Below are 24,448 nucleotides of genomic sequence, written 5' to 3'. Positions count from 1 at the left end.
ATGAGAGTTACCAGTGCACAGACTGATACAAGCTGTGAGTATGATTCATTTAAGAAGAGAGTTGTACATGGGAAGGAGACCTAATATATCAATAATATCAAGCCCTCAAGAACTCCAGAGATTTGCTGGACAAAGAATCTGCAAATCAAGAGCAATCAGAAAGCTAGAGAAAAATCAGGGGAGCTTCAAGGAATCTAGAAGAAGAAAAAAGAATTTGTTAAGATATCAGGAGAGCTTCAGCAATTCTGCAAATCAGAATTTGAAAAAAAAAAAAGATTTCAAGAAGGAGAAACAACTGTGCCAAGCACTACTGAGAGTTACAAAAAATTAGAACAGAAAAAAAGGTATTTTTTTGTGTTTATCACCATGAAAGCCTTTGGTAGAAAGAGCTTCAAAATTTGGATGGGAATAGTAGAGGTAAGATCTATATCTAAATAAGCTGAAAAAATATAAAAGGTGATGAAAAGGAGACAACTCTTTCAATAGTTTTTATTCTAAAATTGAACAGGAAAAGTGGAATGCTAGCTAGAGGGCAATGAGGATGAAGAGAATGTTGTAGTGCTTGCCTTGGTGGTTTGATGGGAATTATCCAGTAGAGAGGCAATGATAAAGGAGTACATGGGATGTCTGGGTGGCTCAGTTAGTTACGCCGCAACCTTTGGCTCAGGTCATGATCCCAGGGTCCTGGAATTGAGTCCCATATCAGGTTCCTTGCTCAGTGAGGAGCCTGTTTCTCCTGCCTACGGCTTCCCTGCTTGTGCGTTCTTTCTCTCAAATGAATAAATAATTTTTTTTAAAAAAAGAAGGAGAACATTAAGATAATTGGAGAAGGGAAAGTAAAGGCTGATGGGACCAAAGTACATGTGAAAAATTTGACTGCTGCTGAAGGAAAGGGTGTTTTTTAAATTGTATCAGGGTAGAAGATAGTGCATTAACATGCAGATAGGTTTATAAATTTGGTTATAAAAAGATGAGAACACTTCCATCAGTTGGCTTCTATTTTTACAATAGCTAGTGAGATTAATTATAAAGTCTTGAAACAAAGTAAGCATACAAAGAAGGCTTCCTATATATTCTATACTTCAATATATATTGGATGTTGAAAGGAGTAATAGAAGTGCTTTGCTGTATTTTCCCCACTCGTTATTAGATTATCTGGCTATTTGAACTATACTATTGATGGAATTAAGGAGATAAGATAAACTCCAAATTTTCCAGATAAAATATAATGAAAAAGTAATAATAATTAACATGTGGCTCTTACTCATTATAAGGCATTGTTCTAATACATAAATATCAAGTTTTATCAGGCATTTTACATTTTATTAAGTCATTTAATCCTGTATGAACCCTATAGATTGGATATTATTATATCCATCTTACAGTGAGTATACTGAAGCACAGAGAATTAAATAACTTGCCTAGGCCACGTAAGTGGTAAAAATAGGATTCAAATCCAACCTGCCTGTCTCAAATTTTAGACTTCTACCACTATAAAAGACAAATTACTCTTGAGCAACAAGATTATTTCATCTATTTATTCATCTAACACATGTACTTTTTGGCATCTACTGTTTAGTTTACTCCATACCCCACCCCTGCAGAAAAAACCCTCCTCTCTGCAAAATACTAGGCTAACGGCTAGGAATGGAGGATGAAAGAAAACACGAATCCTACTCCTATGGAGCTTATATCTAGTTTGATACTATGTCTAAGAATTTCTACATAGAGCTTTAATGGATTCAAATGGATTGTGATAAGGTTTTTTGTTTTTAAAGGTTTTATTTATTTTATTTATTTGAGAGAGAGGCAGAGATCACAGGTGGTGGCAGGAGGTAGAGGGAGAAGCAGACTGAACAAGGAACCCATGGGGTTTGATCCCAGGACCCTGAGATCATGACCTAAGCCAAAGGCAGATGCTTAACTGACAGAGGCACCCATGCATCCCAGATTGTGATAAATTCTATGAGGAAGGGGTTGATATCACAGGTAATAAAATATATCAATTCTTTATGTAAAGAATAAGAATAAGAATGTGAAGAGGCTTTAAATAATGGATAGAATTTAAGCACATATGCAGATAGGGAAAAGAACATACTGGACAAAGCATAGAATAATATAAGCAAAGTGCCAAAGATGGGAAGATGTTGTGTATGTATAGGGGAAAAAAATGAAGCTCTTTCCCTATGATGAAGGATCCTAGGCTTAAAAGTGGAACTATCCTTCATTCTGTAAGTGGAGAACCATGAAGGTTTTGTTTCCCTTTGGGTGGATGGCATGATATGATTAGAATCCTGTTTTAGGAAGATATATTTTATAGCACTGAGCAATGTCTGGAAGCAGAGAAAGAAATTGGGAGACTTTTTTTTTTTTTTTTTTTAAAGACAGAGACGGCTTGTGGGTGCACGCTAACAGGAGGGCTGGGAGGGGCAGAGGGAGAGAGAATCTCTAGCAGGCTTCATGCCCACTGTGCAGCCGCTTGTGGGGCTCAATCTTACGACCCTAAGATCATGACCTGAACTGAAACCAAAAGTCTGACATTTAACTGACTGAGATATCCGGGTGCCCTGAAACTGGGAGACTTTGGGAAAGTATTAATGGGATTATGTTCAATCAGCCAATGAGAGACATCTCAATCATCATCTACAAAGTAAATGTAGTTAGTAGACACTAGTTAGTATAAATGTAGTATATCTGTAGTTACTATAAAGTATGGCTTCTATTTTCAAAGAACTTGCAGTCTCATAATTCACTGCATTAAGCTATTAAAGAGCACACTGTTATATGTTGGTAACTGTGATACTGTGATTTATAATAAGAAAAATATATTTGATCTTTGTCTTTGGTTCTAGCACAGAACCCCTAAAATGCTTGGAATTTTCTAAGTGATGAGAGAAGAGCAACACAAATGTCTTGTTATGTTAGCTGATTTTTGGCAAATACCTAAGACTGGTTGCCAGGGGAACCAGCCCCATGGTTAGAGCGTTGGAAAGTTTTGTCCCACCCTCAACACTGGAAAGTGGTGAGGAGATGGAGATTGAATTTGATTCTAATGGCCAATGGTATACTCAATCATGCCTATGTAATGAAGCCTCTGTAAAAAACCAGAAGGACTGGGTTCTAAGAGCTTGTATGTTGGTGAGCACGTGGAGATTTGGGCAGAGTGGTGTGCTTGGAGAGACAGCATGGAAGCTTTGTTCCCTTTCCCCATACCTTGCCCTATGAGTCTCTTCTGTCTGGCAGCTCGTGAGTTATATCCTTCTATAAAAAACCAGTAGTCTAATAAGTAAAATGTAAAATGTTTCTCTGAGTTCTGTGAGCCACTTTAGCAAACTGAACCCAGGCGGGGGTTAGTGGAACCTCTAATCTATAGCCAGTTTGTCAGAGCTCAGGTGATAACTTGGACTTGTGATTGACATCTGAAGGGTGTAGGGACTATTTTGTAGGACTGAAACTTTAACCTATGGGAGGTGACCCTATCTCCAGGTAGACAGAGTGTCAGAATTAATTTGAATTGCAGGACACTTGGCTGGTGTTGGAGCATTGCTTGGTGGTATGGGGGAAAAAATCCCAATCCCCCATATGAATTGAAATCGATGACCAGAATCTTTAGTAACTTATTAAAGTTGTGCTTTCTATCCCTGATCTTTTTATTCTTGGCCAGCTTTCTCATGCCAAGATTTACACAGAAAACCAAATAACGCAAAAGAATACTTTTTCTAGGTGGTTCCCCAGACCATATCCTATTTACTCTAGAACTCTAGAACTGAAATTCTGTATTTTGTTCCTCTGTGTCTAGTGCCTTGCTTTGGACCCAAACTTTTAATAGACTTTTCAAGACACTTTGACTTTGGATCCTGGTATATTACCTTTTATACTTGCTAGACTTGATTTTCTACTTCGCTTTAGACTGCTTCCTATTCTAATGTTAATATTCCTATGGCCCCTAGTGAAAATCATGCCTATTTGCTTCTTCCCTGCTGCCACCTAGGTCCTACCCTTCTTTATGGTCACTTCAACTTCCATCAAATCTCTACCAGTGGATTTGCATTTGACATATAAAGACTTTAAGATAATTTTCTATTAGAAAAAATAAAACTGTTGTAGACTATAGTTAGTAGAGATGTAATTTTGGTAGAGGGAATTAGTTAAACATGGGAAACATCTTTTCCTAAGACCAATAAGCATAACTTTTGGAAAAAAAAATGTATTTGCCACTGATCCTATAATCATAACTAGGTTTGTCAGAAAATAAATATATGAACAATGATGTGATTCAAGTTATTATATTAGTTAGGTTGGCTATAAAACAAATAGACCCAGAAATATCTATTGATTCAAACATAATTACCATTTATTTCTGGCTTCTGTAAGAGTCCAAGTTTGATTAATCCTGGTGAATACATAGTTTTTCAAGCTGTGATTCAGGGAGCCAGGGTCCTTCCACACTGTGGATTTGCCATCTTCTAGGGCCTTATCCTTATCTCTGTCTAGTGAGTCAGAAGAAGAAAGAAAATATAGAGAAAACATATTCATTTCCTTAGACCAGAAATGACACATATTACTTCTGCTCACACTTTACTAGAGAGGACTTAGTCTCATTACTATACATTACTAACAAAGGAGGTTGAGGGATTTGTGTGTCCAATAAGAGAAAAAACAATTATGATGGTAGCTATTCATTTCTACCAGTTAAGACAAATAAGGTAAAATGGATTACAAAGTCCTTTACAAGTATGAGCTAATAATAACTAAGTGTAAAAATAATATGCACCATTAAGTACTAAGTGTAAGATAAGATACTGCTATTCAGTCATTGCCAGTTAAGTGATTGTGAGAGATGATGCAGGAAATACAGGAAATCAGTGCACTTTTGTGTTAAATGGTTTCAATAGTGATTTCCCTCACCAAAATCACTATTAAAATACAAGTTTACAAAGAACATCAGTGGGGAAAATGCTCCTTAATAAAGTCAATAACATGTTCTTGTCATCTTTATTAATGTAGTTTTCAAAACAATAGGGGCAGAAAATAAACTGCTTAGCATTTGTGAAATGTATTATATTTGTCTTCCATATGATGTAGGTCAGAAGGAGTCTGAAGATGAAAGTGAGAATGAAGAATTGGATGCCAGTTTTAGGATATCAGTGTTCAAACTACCCATACATACTTCAGATTCACTGAAGTATGCGGCATTATTGAAAGAAAAATATTATTTTCCTACATATGTCCAGCCATTTCCTACTACTCATCAAAAACCAGCAATCAATAAAAAAGACACGCTGTTGAAGAGTAATGTAAGAAAAGAGTTTTTTACAGCACACAGAACTGGTATAAAACTCCAAACACTTTGGGATATTGATAAATATTACTCAGAACAAAAGAAGCAGGAAAGCCATGAAAAAAAAATAGCGGCTATCACCATTGCACAAGGTGCCCAAGAAAGAGTTCGCTCAACTGTTCAAGAAAACCTAAATAAGAAAAAAAATGCTGCACAAAAGCTAATTGCAAAAGATAACGAGACAATTCAGAATGGTTTACTACAACTTTGGCAGGACAGATTCAATTACCTCAAAAAAGTTAGAGAGAGGAGAGCTATGTTTCTAGCAGAAAAAAAACAAAAGACTGAAGACCGTTTATTAATTCAAAACATAAGTAATGAGCGCACTCTTTTATCCAAAGGAATTATTAAAATGGACAGATTGAGGAAGAATCAAGCTGTCTTACAAGAAAAATGTCTGATTGTTCAGCAAAGACTAGAAATGGAAAAATATCAAAAGAATTTATTAAAACAAATGAAGGAAATCAGGTAAGTACAGTTTTGATATTATAGAGGCTTTTAAGTCAATTGCATGTTAATATTGTATACTAAGTATTGGGACCTAATAAGCAGTACTTTGTTTATAGCATTCTCTTTGAAAAATAGAGACAACATAAAAGGACAAAAATGTTCTTATATATTACCAAAGATGAGACAATAAAACAACTCTGTCTCATCCTGCCTCCACCCTCAACCAACAAAACCTGCTTCTTAATGAATGGTTGTTCTTTTAAATGACAATCATCATTGGCCTCTGGACCATTGCTAGAAACCAGTCTTTTACAACTCAGTCTCTCTCAGTGGCAACATCTAATAGGTTTCCTTATTCATTTTACTTTTAGAAGGAGTCTCAAACTGATCCTTTTCAATCCCACATCTCCCATTCTAATGCAGACTCAGAGTCATTCTAAGATTCACAATTTATCCTTCAGATTGAGAGTTCCATCTGCATTCTCAAGATATCCTTTCTTCAACCCAAATCTGTTCTCTAGCCAAGCTTCAACTGTCTTTTATTTTTTTTAATATTTTATGTATTTATTTGAGAGAGACAGACAGAGCTTGCAGGGAGGCTGTTGGGAAGAAGGAGAGGGAGAAGTAGACTCTCTGCTAAGTAGGGAGCCTCACCAGGGGCTCGACCCCAGGACCAGGACCATAAGATCATGACCTGAGTCTAAGGCAGAGACTTAACTGACTGAGCCATCCAGGCACCTGCCCACAACTGTCTTTTAAAATTAAGTTCTGATCATGTTACTTCCTACTTAAGTATACTGATGCTTTGCCATTGTCCAACAGAATAAAATCGGAATAGCATTTCAGACATCGTACTTTGTTCCAATTTAACTAGACTGATCTCACCAAATTTTCTGCTTATAGCCTTTCCTTCTTCCCCTAACAGCACTATTTGCTCCATACAGACTAAATTATTCCCAATTCCCTACCCAAATTTGTAGTTTCTTATTCCAGTGACCTTACTAGTTCTATCCCCTTTTTCTTAAAATATGAACTTCGAAAGAGTATTACAAGCCCATAATGTTAGTGCTATCTACATATTATTATGCAACACAAGCCTCTTTTATTATTGTGCAAATTAGAAAGATTTGGAATGTTCACATTGGTGAGGGGTTAGTGCCTGTATGAGAAGGACAAGGCACATATTTCACCAGGGAAACACATCACTAGTGGCTGATGCTTGGCTGAGTGTGACTGTATTTCCATTTGTCCCCTATTTGCCCCTGTCATGCAGTGTATGAACTATACAACCACTGACAAAATTCATCCTTTTATTATTCATCCTTTAGTAACCAACTGAAATGATACCTGTACTTTTTACCTTTCCACAACTGTTCTTCCGGTCTGAATTAATTCCTTTCATTTGGTGCTTCTCCCATAGTACTTGATTTAGATCTCAGTTGTAGCAGTTACCATGAGATGGCCTTTATCAGTTTAGCTTGTAAAGACCTTTATGAAATAATTTGGTCTATCTTTTCATTTCTAGTACAGTAGTTTCCTAGTTTGTAAACTAGTACAGTAATTTCCAAAATCTATTCAGTAATTATTTATTGAAAAAAATAGGATAAAAAAAGGTTTTTGAATTAGTAATGATTGCATGTAAGTCCATTTAAATGATATGCTAGATCCCTGGGGCAAGCGAATAATATGTATATATATATGTGTGTGTGTGTGTGTGTATCTATATATCTATATCTGTATCTATATCTATATCTATAATACATATATAATGTATGCATATATATGTTTGTATACTGTATATATACATATGTATATTAGTGTGCTTAATACTTCAGCCATTGGAATGAGAAATAATGTGTATATTTTCAGAATGTGTAGTGAAGATATATAAACAAAATTATTAAATATATACTAAAAATATAATTAACCAAATTTTGAAAATAGCTTCACTAATTATTAGAATAGGTATCTATCTTAAAATAAGTGCTTATTTTATGATAGTAAATTTTTCCTACACTTTTTTTTTTTCTATCTCTCTGTGATCATTGACATTTCTACTAGGGAACACCTTCCATTCAAATCATTTAAATGGTAATTCATTTTCAGCTATTGAAGATGTCAAAGTGATATGGGGACATAAAGATTATTTGACACCAATAAACTGAAAATCTAGGTGGGAGATAAGTCACCTGGCAATAAGACTACCAGAGTTAAATAATAATACAGACATAAGAACTTCAAGACAAAATTAAAATTTCTAGTTAAATGGTAGGTAATAAATAAATGAGAGTAATCTAGGATACCTTCAAAGAGAAAGCATAACTAAATATCAAAGTGTTAATTCACTTCAATTCTCCCCAACACCCCCATATAAAAATTAATAACATATTCTTGATCCTTTAAGAACTCACTGTTCAGTGGCAGGTATAAGCATATACTTGAATCATTACAAAAAATAGAAGTGGGAAATTACAGTTGTCAATTTGAATTTGGAAAAGCAAAGTACTGGGGGAAATCATAATTGGCAAAGTGGATGAGCAAAATTGAAGAGTTCAGAATAGGTAACATGGAGGGGAGAGGAAGGAGGTAGTGAATATTGCTCTACTCATAGCAGAGATTTTTGAAGAGGGATGATTGAAAGTGCAGTTGCTTAAGAAACATTAAATTAGCTTAGAAAGGGACTGTAATTTCAGTGGACAGTCACATGGTAAAGACCATTAGGAATCCTTCTTAAAAAAATAAAACTTATTTTAAACATGCATTTTACCACAGAACCTTTATTTCAAGAAATGTCTCAGAATGCTAATCCTCAGAATACACTTGGGACAAAGCTCTCTCAAACAAATTCAAAATTTTTAAAAAATTGTTTCATGATGATTTTTAAATTTTAAACTAAACTTAGTGCAAAGACTCTGAAATTAATATTGACTCAAAATATATTAAGCTATATTTAATAAATTTAAACTGTATTAGTTGTCAAAGGATTTTTTTTATGGAGAGTATAATTGACATATACCATTATATTAGTTTCAAGTGTACAACATAATGTTTTAATAGTTCTGTATATGGTAAAATGATTATAATAAGCCTAGTTAACATCTGTTACCACACATAATTACAATTGTTTTCCTTGTGATGAGGACTTTTGAGATTTAGTCTCTCAGCAAATTTTAACTACACAATACAGTTATTAACTATAGTCACCATGATATATATTACATCCCATGGCTTATTTTATAACTGGAACTTTGTGTCTTTTGACCTCCTTACCCATTTTACCTACTCTTTATCCCTCACCTCAGGCAAGCACCAATCTGTTCTCTGTTATCTGTAAGTTCAGTTTGTTTAGATTCCATACATAGGTGGGATCATATAATATTTGTCTTTCTGTCTAACTTATTTCACTTAGTATAGTGCCTTCAAGGTCCATCCATGTTGTTGCAAATAGCACAATTTCCCTCTTTTTATGTATAAATGATATTCCATTGTATATATACTAAAACTTCTTTACAAAGGATATTTTTTAGAGCATAAACTGTAACTCACACTATAAAATGAACACATCAAAGATTTTATTTAACTAATTAAGGAACCAATAAAATGTTTTAGCCAGTTCAAATGACAATTCTAGGAGCATGTATATATAAAGGCAATCAGGAATGCCAAAATAAATTTAGTCATTATCCACCAGTGATAATTATAATTCCACTGGACTAAATTCGCTTATACTTTTATAGACAAGAATCATTTGTATTACTCATAGCTTTCTTAAACTTATATAGTGTTGTAGAATAGATCAATGAGATTGAAAGACACAGATAACTGTGAAGGGTGCACTAGAAAGGATCCCAGTACTCGTTTTTTACTCTTTCAAAGTCTTTTACACAATTTTGTCTGATATTAGATTGGAGCTTATCAAGTCACGGTTTTATCCTGGTGACATTTTTAACTATCCAAACAGTGTAAGTACATATGCATAAGGCTTGCTTAGAAATACTTAGCGACCCATATTGCTGCTTATTTCATCTACATTTTTAAAAACTGATTGCTGAAGTATAGTTTACATATAGTATTACATTAATTTCAGGTATACAACATAATGATTTGACAATGCTATGCATTACGGAGTGCTTACCACCGTAAGTGTAGTTAACCGTCTGTCACCATACAACATTATTACAATAGTATTGCTTATATTCCTGATACTATACTTTTCATCTCTCTATGCCCGAGGGGAAGTGGGTAGGGCGATGGGTGAAATAGGTGAAGTGGATTAAAAGGTACAACTTTGAAGTATAAAATAAATCATTTATAATTTTAAATGTTATCACTAGAATGTAGTTTGTACTAGAAAAGAGCATAAAGTAATAAGAAAGCATTTGCCTTTTCCTAGTTAAAAGCAATTTTTAAACTATTTACTCAAATTCTTTATATAATATCTTTTTAAGTATGAAAATATTTTATATATTTCTCCGCCAAAATTTAAAAACATCTTCCTATTAAGGAATACTGTGTGTATACTGTGTGTGTGTATGTGTGTATGGTTTTTGGAAATAATTTTTCTAGAATTTAGTATATATTTTGGAAAAGAGAATGAAAGCTAGTCTAGTATATCAAAATACAAATCTAGTGCAAATCAATGTTAGAGGAATTCAATCAGCTTAGTTTTATCACAGCAAATTGAATGCCTGGCCATCATTAATTTGTAGAGGATACAGAGTCAAATGAGTTTCCTAATGTATCTTAACTGAATTATCTTCTCTCACAAGCTGTTGCAAAGACATTATCCATCTCCTTGAAAACACACAGGAATAAGGCAATATTCTGGCTATGTAGTTAACATGTCCTAAAAGACATTACTGAGTTTTATTATAAGTGTTTTTTAAGTAAAGATTTTGTATCAACATGCAGAAGAGAGCAGTGAGTCAAAAAAGTAAAGTCTGGCCGGAGACCTCAGCAATTTTTCAGTTCTTTTTCTCCTGGTTGATTCTTCATTAATGTATCAAACACTTGACCTAAAAGCATTCTGATGAATCTCAATAGCTAGGGAAGTCATTACTGAGAATTTAGTTCCTGATCCTGCTGTGGAATGAGGAAGCATGAAAAAAGAAAGAGGAACCATAAAGCTCTAGTTTAGAAAGTTGATAAACTACCTGCAAGGGTATTTAAGACTGAATTAAAAAAGAGACTTTGAAATGAGAAAAAAAATATATCTCAGGTAAAAGCTGGTCATGAAATTTCCAAAATATTCTTATTCATACTCTGATGAAAGTTCTCAGGGCAGAACAGCAGGGTGTCCGTTTTGCAATAAAGTATCAATTAGCAGGGAAAATCTGGCACATACGGCATTTTATCTAATTACATCATCTTCTGCTTGCCCTTAGTTTGGTCATCACCTTACCTCCTAGACTACTCTCTTCATTTACTGTGGTGTTTATATCCTGATTTATAAAGCTCTTCTCCATCCAATTTCAGCTGTAATCACAGTGAACTTCCAAATTCATAAGAACAACCCTCCCAATTGCCTAATATTTTTGGATCTCAACAACCTTTAAACTCATTTTCATAGACACATAAAGAATTTCTCATCACTTGGAACTGCCCTACCTCGTAAATCTTAAATCCTTGTATACTTATTTTTGAATAACATATTTTATCTTTTCAATTCTTATCTTTTATTTCGCCACATGAATTATTCAAATATATTATGACACTCGAGCCTCAAATAAACTTCCTTGAATGTTTCTTTTCTTTTCATTTCTACTATGTCTTCCAGGATTCTTCATATCAGTTATTCTTTTCTCCATTTCATTCAGTGTCTCTGAAGTCCTTTCCTTTCATTGCCTCCACAATGCTAACAACCCCAGCTCCTACCTTGGAATAGTCCAACTATCTCTATGCCTTGTGTTCAGGTTAAAATGACTACAAGAAATCACTAGCCTGTAAATTTACACTAATATTAATTGTATGGCCTCCAACTTTAGCTTCTCCCTCAGTTGGTTACTCTTTCTCCTCTTATCCGTAACAGTACATACATGGCAATAAGAACTCTGAACATGTAATTAACGGTACTAATTCATGGATCTTAAAATAGAGAAATTATCTTGGATTATCCAGGCAGGCCCAATGCATCACATGAGGCTTTACATGTAGTAATAGAAAAGAAAGGCAGAGAAATTCAAAGTAGGAGGATTCGATATGACATGGCTGCCTTAAAGATGAAAGAGACAATGTGGAAAGAATGAGAAGGAGATGAATTCTGACAACAACCAAGAATCTGGGAAACAGGACCTCACATCCTGGATGAGAATCACAGCCGTGGGGCCCATGGGTGGCACAGTCATTTGAGTGACTGACTTGTGGTTTTGGCTCAGGTCATGGTATCTGGGTCTTGATACTGAGCCTGCATCAAACTCCCAACTCTGTGAGGAGTCTGCTAATGTTTCTCTCTGCTCCTCTGTGCACTCTCTCTCTAAAATGAATAAATAAGTCTTAAAAAAAAAAAAAAAAGAAAAAGAAAGAAAGAAGAACCACAACACCGGCTGACGTCTTGATTTCAGCCTTGTGAGAACCAAAGCAATAAACCCAGCTAGCTAATCCATGCTGTGCCTGGATTTTTGACCCATGAAAACTGTGAAATAATAAAGTGGTTGTTCTTACAAGCCAATACCTTTACAGTAATGTGTTACACAGCAATAAGAAAATATAAACTTTAACTTTGTTCTTCCTTTCCCAAGATTGCTTTGGTTAATATCAGACCTTTGCATTGACATAGAATTGAAATTTTAATAAATTCAAAATACCTAAGTTTAATATTTATTCATCTTAATCTTATATCTTAATATAATCTTAATCTAAATTTGATCTTCTATAAATGTAAAACAAATTTAAAAGTTAATTTCTACCAAAAAGACTCTTAGCATATTCATTGGGGTTGCATTGCATATATAAATAAATTTGGGGATAATTAACATCTAGATAATACTGTCTCCCAGTCCTTGAAATGGTGGAACTTTCCATTAATTTAGACCTTCTTTAATTTTTCAAAAGTAGTTAATTAAAAATAATAATTTTTACTCATAAGTCTTGTATATCTTTTGTTAAATGTATACCTAAGTATTTGTTTTTATTTTTTTGATGCTATTGTAAATGGAATTATTTCTTAGTTTTATTTTATAATTATCTGACCCTGGCGTATATAAATATAATAGATGTTATTTCTCACTCTTCAGTACTTTTTAATAGTTTAGTTTTTTTTTTGTTTTCATTGTGTTCTTTTGTTTGTTTGTTTTTTACATTTAGTCCAGAGTTTATAATTGTTATCTGTATGATGTTTATTTAAATACATTTTTTAGACTGAGTTAATACTATTAGTTACATGTGCGAAGTCCCTTTTGCCATGACTTCTACTCTGCTACATGTCCAGATATAGCTACTCTCTAGAAATCCAGATTCAAAATAGTTAATAGCTAATTTTCATTGAATGATTATTAAATGTCAGGCATTCTAAAGGCTTTATATGTATTGGCTATTTAGTTCTTACTAAATCCTATAAGTTAGACTATCACTTCTTAAAGATAAAGAAAATGATTCAGACAGAGTTTAAATAATGTGTCCCGCATCTCACAGTAAGTTGCAGACCTGCATCTCAACCCCAAGCAGAATGTCTTTACTACATTTTCTCTTATCCATTAACCATTGCTTCTCTCTGGTCAACTATGGGAGCATTACCACATGGACAGCCAGGCTCCTTAAACACAATATTACCAAAAGAGAATTCTGATATTTCTTTTCATCTGGCTGCTTCCTATCCTGATGAATACCATTATTATCCATCCAGTAAAATGAATTATTAAATGTCAGGCACTGTTCTAAGGATTTTAAATGTATTAACTCATTTAGTATTTTACTGAACCTCATGAGTTGGATTATCCCCTTTTTATAAATGAAGAAAATGAAGTAAAGAAAACTGAAATAACTTGTCTAAAATCACATAGTCAGTAAGTTGCAGACTTTCCAAATTTGGCCTTTCTTCTACTCCCTAAATGCAGATTTCTGAGTATATGTAAATATAATTTTTTTTATAAACATATAATATATTTTATTCCCAGGGGTACAGGTCTGTGAATCGCCAGGTTTACACACTTCACAGCTTTCACCATAGCACATACCCTCCCCAATGTCCATAACCCCACCCCCCTTCTTCCAACCCCCTCCCCCCAGCAACCCTCAATTTGTTTTGTGAGATTAAGAGTCAATTATGGTTTGTCTCCCTCCCAATCCCATCTTGTTTCATTTATTCTTCTCCTACCCCCTTAACCCCCCATATTGCATCTCCACTTGCTCATATCAGGGAGATCATATGATAGTTGTCCTTCTCCAATTGACTTATTTCACTAAGCATGATACCCTCTAGTTCCATCCAAATTGTCACAAATGGCAAGATTTGATTTCTTTTGATGGCTACATAGTATTCCATTATGTATATATACCACATCATCTTTATCCATTCATCTGTTGATGGACATCTAGGTTCTTTCCATAGTTTGGCTATTGTAGACATTGCTGCTATAAACGTTTGGGTACACATGCCCCTTAGGATCACTACATTTGTATCTTTAGGGTAAATACCCAGTAGTGCAATTGCTGAGTCATAGGGTAGTTCTATTTTCAACATTTTGAGGAACCCTCAAGCTGTTTTACAGAGTGGTTGCACCAGCTTGCATTCTCACCAACAGTGTAGGAGCGTTGCCCTTTCTCTGCATCCTCACCAGCATCTGTCATTTCCTGACTTGTTAATTTTAGCCATTCTGACTGGTGTGAGGTGATATCTCATTGTGGTTTTGATTTGTATTTCCCTGATGCCGAGTGACGGGGAGCACTTTTTCATGTGTCTGTTGGCCATCTGGATGTCTTCTTTGCAGAAATGTCTGTTCCTGTCTTCTGCCCATTTCTTGATTGGATTATTTGTTCTTTGGGTGTTGAGTTTGTTAAGTTCTTTATAGATTTTGGACACTTTATAGCCCTTTATCTGATATGTCATTTGCAAATATCTTCTCCCATTCTGTCAGTTGTCTTTTGGTTTTGTTAACTCTTCCTTTTCTGTGCAAAAGATTTTGATCTTGATGAAATGCCAATAGTTCATTTTTGCCCTTGCTTCCCTTGCCTTTGGCGATGTTCCTAGGAAGAATTTGCTGTGGCTGAGGTTGAAGAGGTTGCTGCCAGTTATTCTCCTCAAGGATTTTGCTGGATTCCTTTCTCACATTGAGGTCCTTCATCCATTTTGAGTCTGTTTTCGTGTGTGGTGTAAGGAAATGGTCCAATTTCATTTCTCTGCATCTGGCTGTCCAACTTTCCCAACACCATTTATTGAAGAGGCTATCTTTTTTCCATTGGACATTCTTTCCTGCTTTGTTGAAGATTAGTTGACCATAGAGTTGAGGGTCTATTTCTGGGCTCTCTATTCTTTTCCATTGGTCTATGTGTCTGTTTTTGTGCTGTTTTGATGATGACAGCTTTGTAATAGAGCTTGAAGTCCGGAATTGTGATGCCACCAACTTTGGCTTTCTTTTTCAATATTTTTGAGGTCTTTTCTGGTTCCATATAAATTTTAGGACTATTTGTTCCATCTATTTGAAAAAAATGGATGGTATTTTGATAGGAATTGCATTAAATGTGTAGAGTGCTTTAGGTAGCTTAGACATTTTCAAAATATTTGTTCTTCCAATCCAAGAGCATGGAATATTTTTCCATTTCTTTGTATCTTCCTCAATTACTTTTATGAGTACTTTATAGTTTTCTGAGTATAGATTCTTAGCCTCTTTGGTTAGGTTTATTCCTAGGTATCTTATCGTTTTGGGTACAATTGTAAATGGGATTGACTCCTTAATTTCTCTTTCTTCTGTCTTGTTGTTGGTGTAGAGAAATGCAATGGATTTCTGTGCATTGATTTTATATCCTGACACTTTACTGAATTTCTGTACAAGTTCTAGCAGTATTGGAGTGGAGTCTTTTGGGTTTTCCACATATAGTATCATATCATCTGTGAAGAGTGATAGTTTGACTTCTTCTTTGCTGATTTGGATGCCTTTAATTTCCTTTTGTTGTCTGATTGCTGAGGCTAGGACTTCTAGTACTATGTTGAATAGCAGTGGTGATAATGGACATCCTTGCCGTGTTCCTGACCTTAGCAGAAAAGCTGTCAGTTTTTCTCCACTGAGAATATTTGCGGTGGGTTTTTCATAAATGGCTTTGATAATATTGAGGTATGTGCCCTCTATTCCTACACTTTGAAGAATTGGATCAGAAAGGGATGCTGTACTTTGTCAAATGCTTTTTCAGCATCTATTGAGAGTATCATATGGTTCTTGTTATTTCTTTTATTAATGTGTTGTATCACATTGATTGATTTGCAGATGTTGAACCAACCTTGCAGCCCTGGAATAAATCCCACTTGGTCATGGTGAATAATCCTTTTAATGTACTGTTGAATCCTATTGGCTAGTATTTTGGTGAGAATTTTTGCATCTGTGTTCATCAAGAATATTGGTCTGTAATTCTCTTTTTTTGATGGGATTCTTGTCTGGTTTTGGGATCAAGGTGATGCTGGCCTCATGAAATGAGTTTGGAAGTTTTCCTTCCATTTCTATTTTTTGGAACAGTTTCAGGAGAATAGGGATTAGTTCTTCTTCAAATGTTTGGTAGAATTCCCCTGGGAAGTTGTCTGGCCCTGGGCTTTTGTTTGTTTGGAGATTTTTGATGATTCTTTCAATCTCCTTACTGGTTATGGGTCTGTTCAGGTTTTCTATTTCTTCCTGGTTCAGTTGTGGTAGTTTATATGTCTCTAGGAATGCATCCATTTCTTCCGGATTGTCAAATTTGTTGGCATAAAGTTGCTCATAGTATGTTCTTATAATTGTTTGTATTTCTTTGGTGTTAGTTGTGATCTCTCCTCTTTCATTCATGATTTTATTTATTTGGGTCCTTTCTCTTTTGTTTTTGATAAGTCTGGCTAGGGGTTTATCAATCTTATTAATTCTTTCAAAGAACAAGTTCCTAGTTTCGTTGATTTGTTCTATTGGTTTTTTTTGGTTTATATTTCATTGATTTCTGCTCTCATCTTTATGATTTCTCTTCTCCTTCTGGGTTTAGAGTTTCTTTCTTGTTCTTTCTCCAGCTCCTTTAGATGTAGGGTTAGGTTGTGTACTTGAGACCTCCTTGTTTCTTGAGAAAGGCTCGTACCACTGTATATTTTCCTCTCAGGACTGCCTTTGTTGTGTCCCACAGATTTTGAACCATTGTGTTTTCATTATCATTTGTTTCCATGAATTTTTTCAATTTTTCTTTAATTTCCTGGTTGACCCATTCATTCTTTAGAAGGATGCTGTTTAGTCTCCATGTATTTGGGTTCTTTCCAAATTTCCTCCTGTGATTGAGTTCTAGCTTCAGAGCATTGTGGTCTGAAAATATGCAAGGAATGATCCCAATCTTTTGATACCAGCTGAGACCTGATTTAGGACTGAGGATGTGATCTATTCTGGAGAATGTTCCATGTGCACTAGAGAAGAATGTGTATTCTGTTTTTTGGGATGAAATGTTCTGAATATATCTGCGATGTCCGTCTGGTCCATGTGCCATTTAAGGCCTTTATTTCCTTGTTGATCTTTTGCTTGGATGATCTGTCCATTTCAGTGAGGGGAGTGTTAAAGTCCCCTACTATTATTCTATTATTGTTGATGTGTTTCTTTGATTTTGTTATTAATTGGTTTATATAGTTGGCTGCTCCCACGTTAGGGGCATAGATATTTAAAATTGTTAGATCTTCTTGTTGGACAGATCCTTTGAGTATGATATAGTGTCCTTCCTCATCTCTTATTATAGTCTTTGGCTTAAAATCTAATTGACCTGATAATAAGGATTGCCACTCCTGCTTTCTTCGATGTCCATTAGCATGGTAAATTCATTTCCACCCCCTCACTTTAAATCTGGAGGTGTCTTCACGTCTAAAATGAGTTTCTTGTAGGCAACATATAGCTGGGTTTTGTTTTTTTATCCATTCTGATACCCTGTGTCTTTTGATTGGGGCATGTAGCCCATTGACATTCAGGGTAACTATTGAGAGGTATGAATTTAGTGCCATTGTATTGCCTGTAAGGTGACTGACTGTTCCTGTATATTGTCCCTGTCCTTTCTGATCTACTACTTTTAGGGTCTCTCTTTGCTTAGAGGACACCTTTCAATATTTCCTGCAGAGCTGGTTTGTTGTTTGCAAATTCTTTCAGTGTTTGTTTGTCCTGGAAGCTTTTTATCTCTCCTTCTATTTTCAATGATAGCCTAGCTGGATACAGTATTCTTGGCTGCATGTTTTTCTCGTTTAGTGCTCTAAATATATCATGCCAGCTCTTTCTGGCCTCCCAGGTCTCTGTGGATAACTCTGCTGCCAATCTAATATTTTTGCCGTTTTATGTTACAGAATTCTTTCCCCGGGCTGCTTTCAGTATTTTCTCTTTGTCACTAAGACTTATAAATTTTACTATTAGGTGATGGGGTGTGGACCTATTCTTATTGATTTTGAGGGGGGTTCTCTGCACCTCCTGGATTTTGACACTTGTTCCCTTTGCTATATTAGGGAAATTCTCTCCACTATACCTTCTGGTCCCATCTCTCTTTCTTCTTCTTCTGGAATCCCAATTATTCTAATGTTATTTCATCTTATGGTGTTACTTATTCTCGAATTCTCCCCTCACGGTCCAGTAGCTGTTTGTCCCTCTTTTGCTCAGCTTCTTTATTCTCTGTCATTTGGTCTTCTATATTGCTAATTCTTTCTTCTGCCTCATTTATCCTAGCAGTGAGAGCCTCCATTTTTTATTGCACCTCATAAATAGCTTTTTTGATTTCAACTTGGTTAGAATTTAGTCCTTTTTCTCCAGAAAGTTCTTTTATATCTCCCAAGTGTGTTTCTCTTATATCTTCCATGCCTTTTTCGAGCCCAGCTAGAACCTTGAGAATCATCATTCTGAACTCTAGATCTCACATATTACCAATGTCTGTATTGATTAGGTCCCTAGCCTTCAGTACTGCCTCTTGTTCTTTTTTTTGTGGTGAATTTTTCCACCTTGTCATTTTGTCCAGATAGGAGTATATGAAGGAGCAAGTAAAATACTAAAAGGGTGGCAAAGACCCCAGGAAAAATCACTTTAACCAAATCAGAAGAGATCCCAAATTTTGGCAGGGGGGAGAAAGGAGATAAAAAGAGGTTCAGGAAAAAAAAAAAAAACAATTAAAAAAAGAAAACAAAGAAAGAAAAATTATAAAAAAGAAGAAAAAAAAATATATATTAGATAAACTAGTTAAAAAACGTTAGAAAAGTAAAGGGTGAAAGTTTAAAAAATTTAGCAGCAGAAGAAAGAAATTGAAAAAGAAAAAAAAATTAAATTAACTGCAAGACTAAAGAATCATGGAGAGAAAGCCATGAGTTCCGTGCTTTGCTTTCTCCTCCTCTGGAATTCCGCTGCTCTCCTTGGTATTGAACTGCACTCTTTGGTAGGTGAACTTGGTCCTAGCTGGATTTCTAATTGATCTTCTGGGGGGGAGGGCCTGTTGTAGTGCTTCTCAATTGTTTTTGCCCCAGGCAGAATTGCACCACCCTTACCTGGGGCCAGGCTGAGTAATGAGCTCGGGTTTGCTTTCAGGAGCTTTTGTTCCCTGAATGCTTTCCGTAGAGTTCCGGAGGACGGGAATGAAAATGGTGGCCTCCCAGTCTCCAGCCCGGAGGAGCCAAGAGCTCAGGGCCCCACTGCTCAGTGCACCCTCAGAGAATAGCGCCCAATTACTCCCATCTCCCTTGCCTCTGGCCATGCTCCGAGCTCACCCAGCTGTGACCTGTTCAAGGTTACCCTGAGCTGAGAGGTCATTCCTTGGCTCTGTCTCTGTAGCTGGATTCCCCATTCTAATACCTGCCAGCTCTGCAACACTCAGACACCCCTGATCCTTCTGTGACCCTGCGGAACCTGAGGCCATGCTGACCCCACGTGGGCTTCACTCCGGTTTAGCCTCTGAGCGATGTCCCTCAGCGGAACATACTTTTAAAAGTCCTGATTTTGTGCTCCATTGTTCTGCAGCTTGCTGGGAGCCGGCCCTTCCCCCCCAAGTCTATCTTCCCTTCGCTTTGGATTCACTTCTCTGCCAGTCCCACCTTTCAGAAAGTGGTTGATTTTCTGTTTCTAGAATTGCTGTTCTTCTTCTCTTTGATCTCCCGTTGGATTTGTAGGTGTTTGCAATCTTTAGATAAGCTATCTAGCTGATCTGCTCTACCTGAAGTAGTCTCAGCCTGCTACTTCTCCACCATCTTGTCTCCATATATGTAAATATAACTGAAGAGTTCTATGATCTGCTGTAAGTCTGTTTCTTCAGAGTTATCTGTTCCACTGTCTCATAAATTAGAGTGTTGTCACTTCTTAGAGCATGCCAAGCTGTGCTATTATCTTGCCTTTATTTTAGTTGTTCATGCTATTTCAACAAACATACATGAGTGAAATGTTCTTCCCTTATACTTTCTGCCTGAAAAATACACATCTTTCAAGACTAAGTTCAAGGATTATTTCAAATCTGGTCTTTTTTTTCTTTCCTTACCCCCTTCTTCAGATAATATTTACTAATTTTTTCATTATGCCTTCCTTGTATTGTTACATAGTGCTTTAATTATACCACTAAAATATTATTTATGTATTATTTCTCTACTTTCTATAAACCTCTCATACTTATGTCATATTTATCTTTATGGTTCCAGAATCTAGGGGCATTATAATGCATAATTAATGTATGAATGAGGATGAATGAGTGAAGTCCTGTAAGGATCGGGACATTTTCTAGTTTTGACAGGGTAACCTTATTCACCTTTTCCCAACTTAGAGTCTATATTAGTCTGCTGGTGCTACCATAGCAAAATACCACAGACTGAGTGGCTTAAACAACATAAATTTATTTTCTCACAGTTTTGAAGGCTAGAAGTCCAAGATCAAGGTATGTCAAATTTGGTTTCTCAGGTTTGAGATCTTTTTTCCCTGGCTGCCTTCTCATTATGTTGTAATATGATGTTTGTTCTATGTGTTCATATCCTTAGCGTCTCCTTATCTTTTTAATAAGGACACCACTCATATCATCTGCCTGATAACATTTAAAATTAATTACCTCTTAAAGACCCTATCTCCAAATACAGTAAAATTCTAAGGTACTGGAGTTTGGGACTTCAATATGAATTTGGGGGTTGGAAGTGGGAACACAGTTCAGTCCATAACAGCATCCTAGAAAAAACTTGGATATAGTGAGGCTTAAATAAATGTTTTGCAATTTTTTTTAAAAAGATTTTATTTAGGGATGCCTAGGTGGTTCAGTTGGTTAAGTATCTGCCTTCTGCTCAGGTCATGATACCAGGGTCCTGGAGTGGAGTCCCTAGTGTCTGGGCTCCTTGCTCAGAAGAGAGCCTGCTTCTCCTTCTCCCTTTGCCTGCCCCTCCTCCTGCATGTTCAGTCTCTCTGTCAAATAAATAAATACAGTCTTTAAAAAAATAAAAGATTTTACTTATTTGAGAGAGAGAGAACATGCACACACAAGCAGAAGGGAGGGACAGAGGGAGAGAGAAAGGCAGACTCCCCACTGAACAGGGATACTGATGAAGGGTTCAATCCCAGGCCCCTGTGTTTAATGACCTGAGCCAAAGGCAGACACTTAACCAACTGAGCTATTCAGGAGCCCCCAAAATTCTCGAAAATCTTAGCATAGCCTGGTTTAGATGCCTTGTTGAGAATCTAAACAAGGATTTATGAAAATTCTGTTACAACCAATAGAAATCTTAGAAATATTAAAAATAATATAAATATTATTAAATAAATTATAGGTATTTATTTATTAAATAAATTATAGGTATTATTGATATAATAAAATTCTATGCAATAAGTGAAGCTCTAATTTTTTTCCTGCTTCTATGTCTGTTTTAAAAGCATCTACTTACATTAATAATCTGAATGATTGTTACACTTTTTGTTTTTTAAAAGTATCTCGTTCTATTACTTTACTTTTTTTTCTTTTTAGGGCTCAAGAAACATATAAAAAACACTGTAAAGAAAAATTTGTTTTTGATATGATTGCCTTTCAAAAAGCTTGTGAAAGATTTGAAGATGCTAAAACAAAAGCTGCAATTATGAAAACGAATTTCATCTTTCAAGTTCCCAGAGGAGTGACAAAATGAACCAATGCCAGGTTACATCTGTGGTCCTTTTGAATTATGGCTAATATGTTTAGTTGAAGGACTTTGAAATAATGCTATGAAAGAAGAAATACTCTATGTAACAAGATGGATTTGTATATAAATCTTCTAAAATATAAACAAATAATTAAACTGTTTCTCTTGTTGATCATAATTTAATTTGAATCAAGTTAACTTGACACCCCCAAAAGGTTCCTTATATTTCCAGATGTCCAAGGAACATTTAAAACTTATTTAATTTATTTCAGGAAATAATACAAAGGCATTAATTGTATTGCTTCATATCCCAAGGATAGTTACCCTAAAGCTATTGTCAGTTTCTCTGGCAATCTTAGCATAGTAATTTTTGCCCCAGCTGCTGACTTTTATTAAGACACTGTGTACCTTGATTAGTTTATTTACATACTTTCATATATTTAATTATATTTACCATTTATTTTGTTAAAACAATTTCTGAGTTTCTTATTTCAAAATAAAATCTTCACCATTATATCAGTGATTCATATCCTTATAAAAATTCAGAAAATGTCAAACATAAACCAGAAATTAAACATTACTTTTGGCTTCCTTGGTGATTATAAGATTTTTATATATTTACTTTTGATGTATTTGCCTTTTGCATACATTTGGGGGAAGAGAGTAGAGAAAGACAGAAGACATATAATTATATAATTGTGATTATAAAGTATACAGAAATAGTATACATATTAATGTTAAGTCTATTTAATACACAGTCATGGTAAAATTAGAAGAAAGATATAAAGGCGATATGTTTCCTTTGTAAAGTGTAAGTTAATTTTCAATAGTTTTTTCATTTATCTAGAAAAATAAATGTCTATTATTATGATATGCTCACTTAATACAGTGTAACTAGTGCCACTCAAAATCTCTCCTTATACTCATCAGTTATATATGCAAGTTTTTAAGTGTCTGTTTTTAAAATTCTCTAATTTTCTTAGTCTATGGTAAATTTTCAAAAATCAAGTATTTTGAAATAGCAGTTATTCAGTTATGCCTCTATGCTGGACTGCTAAAAAAATGTTTGTAGTGTTTTCCTAATTTTGGTAAAATAATAGCTGTCTATTTAATTCCATGTCACCAGCTCTCAGTTTGCTGTTTTACAAATAACTAATTGAGTAATTCATACTGATATTTCTAATTATTCTTCAAAAAACAAAGAGAGATAGTGTGAGGTGGCAAAAAACATGACAGATATAGTTTCCTATAACAAGTTAGATAATCTCTATGGTATCCTAGTTTTCCACTCCATATCTTTGGAGAATTTAATGAGAAGAATAATACATGTCATATAGTATTATTATGAAACTTAACTGAGGGGAAAAAAACACATAAAGCAACACAATGCCTTCTATACAGTAAGCACTTCATAAAGGTAAATGTTTAGTGATGAAGGCAGAAGTCTTCTCTATTTAGCGATAGGAGGAATTGTCATCTATTTATATAAGCTTTGAGGAGAGACAGATATCATCAAGAAATAGAATTTTGCCTGATATATTTGGATATAATTTATTTATTGAATCAGTAACTATACTTAAGTCTTGTTGACCTTCCTTTATTCTCCTATGCTATACTATTTATCTTTCATAACCTTTATCACATAACAGGTTATCAATAACATCCTTGATTATTTCTGTCTACCCAACTGTTAGCTTCTTAAAGGAAAAAAATTTTACTTATCTCTGTGTTTCTATTACTTTGTACTAAGGCAGATATTATATTACACACAATGCTTTTTTTGTTTATAACTCTCTTTTTCTATTTAAGTTCTATCCCAGGTCAATCTAATGACCTTACTGCCACTTACTGTTTTGAAGAATCAAAAATCTGTATCTCTTCTATCTTTAGACTTAGTATGTCTCCTATATTTCCAAATGCGTGCTAAACTTGGAAGGCATTAAAGTACCTTTAAAATCATATGTTAAAGGGGTGCCTGGGACGCTCAGTGGGTTAAAAACTCTGCTTTCAGCTCAGGTCATGATCCCGGGGTCCTGGGATCGAGTCCTGCATTGGGCTCTCTGCGTCAGTAGAAGAAATTTTTTCTTTCTTTTTTTTTTTTTAAAGATTTTATTAATTTATTTGACAGAGAGATAGCACAAGTAGGCAGAGTGGCAGGCAGAAGGAAAGGGAGAAGCAGACTCTCTGCTGAGCAGGAAGCATGATACAAGGCTCGATCTCAGGAACCTGGGCTCATGACCTGAGCCAAAGGTAGACGCTTAACCTACTGAGCCACTTAGGTGCCCCATTTTATTTTTTTCTTTTACTGTACAACATCTTATTAAATATGAAGCCCTATAAATTCTAGGTGCAGAGGGTCTCTGTGTCAGAGACTGGCTGACTTTTCAACAAACCTATTTCCTATTTCTTCAGGACAT

At 35.1% G+C, this 24,448-nt stretch overlaps 1 protein-coding gene across 1 annotated transcript in view; it reads left to right on the top strand.

The window, feature by feature from the left end:
- The window catches only part of LRRIQ3 (leucine rich repeats and IQ motif containing 3), a 178,367-nt gene extending 156,316 nt beyond the window's left edge, over positions 1–22,051 (top strand). Inside the window, exons 6-7 of the mRNA XM_044236435.1 lie at positions 5,086–5,809; positions 21,881–22,051. Coding sequence (XP_044092370.1) covers positions 5,086–5,809; positions 21,881–22,037 — 881 coding nt within the window. The 3' untranslated portion in view covers positions 22,038–22,051. The remainder of the gene's footprint in view (positions 1–5,085; positions 5,810–21,880) is intronic.
- The last annotated feature ends 2,397 nt before the right edge of the window (positions 22,052–24,448 follow it).

Source organism: Neovison vison, chromosome 2 (genome assembly GCF_020171115.1).
Source record: "Neovison vison isolate M4711 chromosome 2, ASM_NN_V1, whole genome shotgun sequence".
In the NCBI taxonomy this organism is placed as follows: domain Eukaryota; kingdom Metazoa; phylum Chordata; class Mammalia; order Carnivora; family Mustelidae; genus Neogale; species Neogale vison.
The sequence above is the reverse complement of the archived record's forward strand: the minus strand, read 5'-3'. Positions and strand labels throughout refer to the sequence as shown.